At 40.2% G+C, this 5,188-nt stretch overlaps 1 protein-coding gene across 1 annotated transcript; it reads left to right on the plus strand.

The window, feature by feature from the left end:
- Nucleotides 1-220: 220 nt before the first annotated feature.
- On the plus strand, nt 221-4,750 carry ren (renin). Its single transcript, XM_028409975.1, has 9 exons — nt 221-433; nt 825-972; nt 1,356-1,479; nt 2,151-2,269; nt 2,379-2,575; nt 2,990-3,112; nt 3,201-3,342; nt 3,470-3,568; nt 4,311-4,750. Exons 1-9 carry the CDS (start codon nt 354-356, stop codon nt 4,470-4,472), a joined length of 1,194 nt encoding a protein of 397 aa, XP_028265776.1. The 5' UTR covers nt 221-353; the 3' UTR covers nt 4,473-4,750.
- Nucleotides 4,751-5,188: the final 438 nt, after the last annotated feature.

Raw genomic sequence — 5,188 nt, forward strand, 5'->3', positions numbered from 1 at the left:
TCTTGAGCTCAGCACCCCTACTTTCTGTCTTGGGTGGTTTTTAGGAGGTCAAAGTTCAGACCTCTCACTGGCACCGGGTTATCACAGGAGGGGTTGTGTGACCGAGGCAGAGGGGTGAGGATGGAGGGTGGATGAGGGGGGAGGGAGGGAGGTAGAGCTTGTTTTCAAGTGGTCACCTCCAGGGAAGATCCCAGCCAGAGCCACCAGCCCATGTGTGAGAGCACAGTGAAGAGGACATGGTATAAAAAGAGTAGAGGGACACCACATCACAGAGAAAGAGAGAGGCGGTTTTCATAAACTCGGATTTAATAAACGCGGATATTCGCGTTTAGGACAAGCCCACATCACTGGCCATGGCACTGCTGATGGGTTGCTGGATGTGTTTGGTTGTGCTGTCCCTGACAGCGACCACGAGCCATGCCGCTTTGAGAAGGTAAAAACCTTTCCTTGCTTTACCTAGTGCAGTCCAGTGGTACAGTGTCCTATGGTATAATTGCTTTTGCAGCAATTGTAGTGACAGTAAACAACAAAGAAGACAGGAAAACAAATGTGTTTTATTGGTTCATTATAAAAAGCTAATGATTTCAGCGCTGGCTTAACATGTGTTTTTGTTCATTTTTCTGGCTAGGCGCTGAGAGCAGAGCAGTCTGCACTTTATTAAAGGCTCATTGTTATACTGGGATGATGACCAGGCATATGTATCAGATATATAGCATGGAAAACATATTTCACTGACCTCTTCTGCATTTCTTTAGTCATTATATCCGGTCTCCCTCTTTGTACTTATTTAGTTTTTTCCACCCTCTTTTCTGCTTTGTTTCCAGAATTGCCCTGAAGAAGATGCCATCTATCAAAGAGACCCTACAGGAGATGGGTGTCTCTGCAGAGCAGGTGTTGACTGAGCTGACCCAGAAGACTGCAGGCGGCACCAATAATGGAACTGTTCCCACACCTCTCACCAACTACTTGGATGTGAGGCATTTTTTTATGTGTTGTACATCGAGTGTGCAATAGTGATACAAATGCACAGGTGGTAGAAAATCAAGGCACCTGGATTTGCTGTTTCGGTTTTGAAGACAAAAACAGACCTTGGTCCTGAAGGTTAAGCATTCCACTCATCCAAGAGGCTTCACCAGTTCTCTTGGATAAATGTCTTCAAGAGTAAAACAGCAGATCCAGTTGCCTTTTGAATTAGAACTTTAAAATATTCTTTGTGTGTGAGTCATACTCTCAATGTCATTTTTCATACACTCAAAATGCATTTGCGGGTTGTAGTAACACATGGAAAAAAAGTTTTTTTTTTTTTTTAAATATTCAAACAACATCCAACTAGGCGTGTTGTTTACTCCCAACAGACTCAGTACTATGGCGAAATCAGTATTGGATCTCCGGCCCAGATGTTCAACGTGGTGTTTGACACGGGTTCAGCCAACCTGTGGGTGCCCTCACAGAGCTGCTCACCTTTCTCCACTGCCTGCTGTAAGTGTGTGAACACAACATTCAAACAGAAAGTGCCAATGCAGAGGCATAAACAAGCGCACTTCCTCGAGTTAACCCTCATAGACCTCCTAATTAAAAACTCTAAGACAGAAAAACAGCATGTTTACAGCTAGTTATTAAAAAAAAAAAAAAAAACAGTAATTCACCTTTCGGATGTATTCAGGCACTGGCAACATGGTGATGAGACACTACAGTGAGCTGATATGGTTTGGGTTAAAATACCACTATTAATCCCATTTAAATAAGTTTATTTTATTATTTTCATGGTAATGACCCCTGAAGCAGATTTTACATGCACTAATGTAGGGCACTAGTCACACAAACACAAGGCACAGTCTGCTATCAGCTAACAATAATTAGGCAGCACGGCAAGTCATGTTATTACAGCATGTTTTGTAGTCAAGGCTTTGAAATGACATGTCAAAAGTCACAAATCCATGGTATAGTGCCACAAACATGTGACAGGTAAATGTAGGAATAATAAAGATCAACTTAAAGGGGGCAAAATTAAAAATACTGAGCTGATTTCTGTCACTCTAATCACTGAAGTAAATTCTGTTTTCAAATGAATGTGATGTTGTAGGAAACATTCAATAAAAATTCCTTGATACACAGCTGTTTTATGACTCAAAAGCATTTTGAACTTTTAGTTACTCACAACAGGTACGATGCCTCCAAATCTCGGACTTATGTTGAGAATGGAACAGGATTTTCCATCCAGTACGCCTCTGGAAATGTCAGGGGATTCCTGAGTGAGGATGTGGTTGTGGTGAGTTTAAAATCAATTACTTTTTTTTTTTTTTTTGTGGTTTTGTTGATGCGTGAACTTTCACTTCTACGCCACAATTTGAAACTTGTTTTTTTTTAATGGTCTGCAGGTTGGTGGCATTCCTGTGGTGCAAGTGTTTGCTGAAGCCACATCTCTGTCTGCCATGCCCTTCATCTTTGCCAAGTTCGATGGAGTCCTGGGGATGGGTTACCCCAACGTGGCCATCGATGGCATCACGCCGGTGTTTGATCGGATCATGTCTCAACATGTCCTGAAGGAAAATGTGTTCTCTGTGTACTACAGCAGGTGAATCCCCTGACACCTCTCAGTCTGCTGTAGAATCACATTCTGCAGAAATACACATATTTATATACACATTCTTTTCCTAGTAGACCAAAAACATAAACTTTTAAAATGAAGATTAAGATTATTAAGATTAACCTATAAACTGAATTTGGGAGTGGGAAAAGAGTGTGCTGTGGGTGAAAATGTATAAAAATAAAATGATGTATATTTTCTCATACTTCTTTGCCATTTATTATCCACAGTTATCCAGAATACACCAGTTGTAACAATATTATTATGTTTTCCTTTCCTTTAGGGAACATAGTTTAAATGAGAGGTCATAGAATTAAACTTCAGTCCAAGGATGGTCCAAGGTTTCAGAAGAAGCACAGCATAAACAGCTTAAATGTATTTATATATTTTTTTTTTTTTCAGGGACCCAAAACACTCCCCGGGGGGAGAGCTGGTTCTCGGGGGCACAGATCCAAACTACTACACTGGAAACTTTAATTATATGGAAACCAGAGAGACGGGGAAGTGGGAAGTTACCATGAAAGGGTAAGCTGTCCTCTTTGTGTTGTATACAGTCTCTGTGTGCATGTATTGCGTGTTTTGTTTTTTCCACCTCCTTCTGTCATTCTTTCAGCGTTTCTGTGGGGACGGAGATGATGTTTTGTGCAGAGGGCTGCACAGCTGTAATCGACACAGGCTCCTCCTACATCACAGGCCCGGCCTCCTCTGTGTCTGTGCTGATGAAAACCATCGGAGCACAGCTGGATGAAAGTGGGGTAAGTTTTCACACACGCAACCTTTTGTTTCCCCCTCCAAAAAAAGAAAAAAAAAAAAAGAATCTGTCTAAAAAATCTGTATAAATTCATTACTTGTCATCGTCCATTACTTTCTGTTGTTCATCAGTACAAAGTCAACTGTGACACTGTGAAGACACTGCCCAGTGTCTCTTTCCAACTGGGTGGCCATGAGTATTCACTCACACACGAGGACTACATCCTGTGGGTAAGGACAAATATACAAACTGATTTAATTTAAAAAAAATGCATCAGCACTTCATCAAAGACAACGGTGGTAATTTGGATGGCATATGAAAACAACTGGTGTTTACACAACTAGAGCCCCCCTGTGGTCATGTGCACATAGTGCATATTACATTTCCGGGTTGGGGCAGGACTATGGTAACCACGTTAACAGAGAGACACTTGTAAAACAATCAAACCAAGTAGTTTTGATGCCACATTAAAGTGCAAACAAACAAATGTGCATCATTCTAAAGTGAGGATCATACAGTTCTAATTGGAATATTTTACTTTTTACTCACTACATTTTTATAATATACCTGTGACGTCACAACGATGCAGAGCTTTATAGAGTAATGCATAAGTGAGGTATATGTTTCTCAATGCCAAGGAAAACAGTCTGACTGTCTCGGTCTATTCAACATTTACCCAGATGTCTCCCTTATCTGTGTTGCAGCAAGTTCAGCAAATTAAGCTCAGCCTGATCCATAAGGTTTGAGGGACCACTGTCAACAAAGTGAACTAAACAAACCTCCACACAGTGGCACAGAAACCCATGACATTTTAGTGTAATCTCTGTACATTCAAATCAATTGTGCACAAATTGAGAGCAACCAAAATAATATACTCTCATCATACTAACAGGTTAAAACACTCTGGGATACTTAGTTTAATGTTGTTGTGGCTTTAAAAAATAAAATAATTTTTTTTTTTTGTGGTTCCAGCAATCCCAGATGGAAGGTGACGTCTGCACCGTCACCTTTAGGGGCCTGGATGTGCCGCCCCCTGCAGGTCCTATCTGGATTTTAGGAGCCAACTTCATTGCCCGCTACTACACAGAGTTTGACCGTCACAATAATCGGATAGGGTTTGCTACAGCAGTCTGACAGGAAGTTTTGTCTCCAGTCCTTTGTTCTGTTCTCCAATCAGTTGCCTTCACGACTTTTTTTTACAGACATAACAAAGTAAAATGCACATTAGAAAAATGTCAACCTCACGGCCCTCTGCTTTGTTGTAACATAATATTTTTGTATTTTTGTATTTATAGTCTTTTACTGGCAAATGCACCATTTCTATCTGTGTTCGTTCGCTAGTTATCATTACACAGCAACCACAGAATTTGGATTTTATAAGAATAAAGTTGTTTACTAAGGTTTCAATTCGATCCAATCCTGAGTCCATTAATGACTGCATTGTTTCCTTCCAACTGTGTCGAATGGATTTTTTGAGCATGTGAAAGTCGTGGCAAAAGTTGGAAACGGATTTCTGAAGCAGATTTAAACAGCAACACTAGGGACGGTCTCAGAAACAACTACTATTTTATTTTGTCATGTCGGTTATTTAACAAGGTCTAACAATTTAGAGACATATTTAGTAAATTTGTTGCAACCACATGTGCTGAGAAATGTTGGCTTTTTATTCAAGTTCACTCTTTTCTCAACTTACAATTGCTACTTGTTTGTGGTAAGATCACAATTATGTTTTTATAAACATAGAGGAATTTTACTTTTTTAGCTAGAAAGTGAAAGACAAAAATCTCAAGTCTCTCTTGTCTGACTCGACAAAGTTTTTCTGCCTACTTAGTAGGCAAAGACAATGAAAC

The sequence above is a fragment of the Parambassis ranga genome, chromosome 7 (genome assembly GCF_900634625.1).
Source record: "Parambassis ranga chromosome 7, fParRan2.1, whole genome shotgun sequence".
NCBI lineage: Eukaryota > Metazoa > Chordata > Actinopteri > Ambassidae > Parambassis > Parambassis ranga.

What these genes read in the sequence shown, in the direction of transcription:
- ren (XM_028409975.1), top strand. Translation starts at nt 354, where the DNA reads ATGGCACTGCTGATGGGTTGCTGGATGTGTTTGGTTGTGCTGTCCCTG. An exon ending in ACCTTTCTCCACTGCCTGCT is followed by an intron (nt 1,480 to 2,150) that starts GTAAGTGTGTGA and finishes TTGAACTTTTAG; the next exon opens with TTACTCACAACAGGTACGAT. An exon ending in CACAGCTGGATGAAAGTGGG is followed by an intron (nt 3,343 to 3,469) that starts GTAAGTTTTCAC and finishes GTTGTTCATCAG; the next exon opens with TACAAAGTCAACTGTGACAC.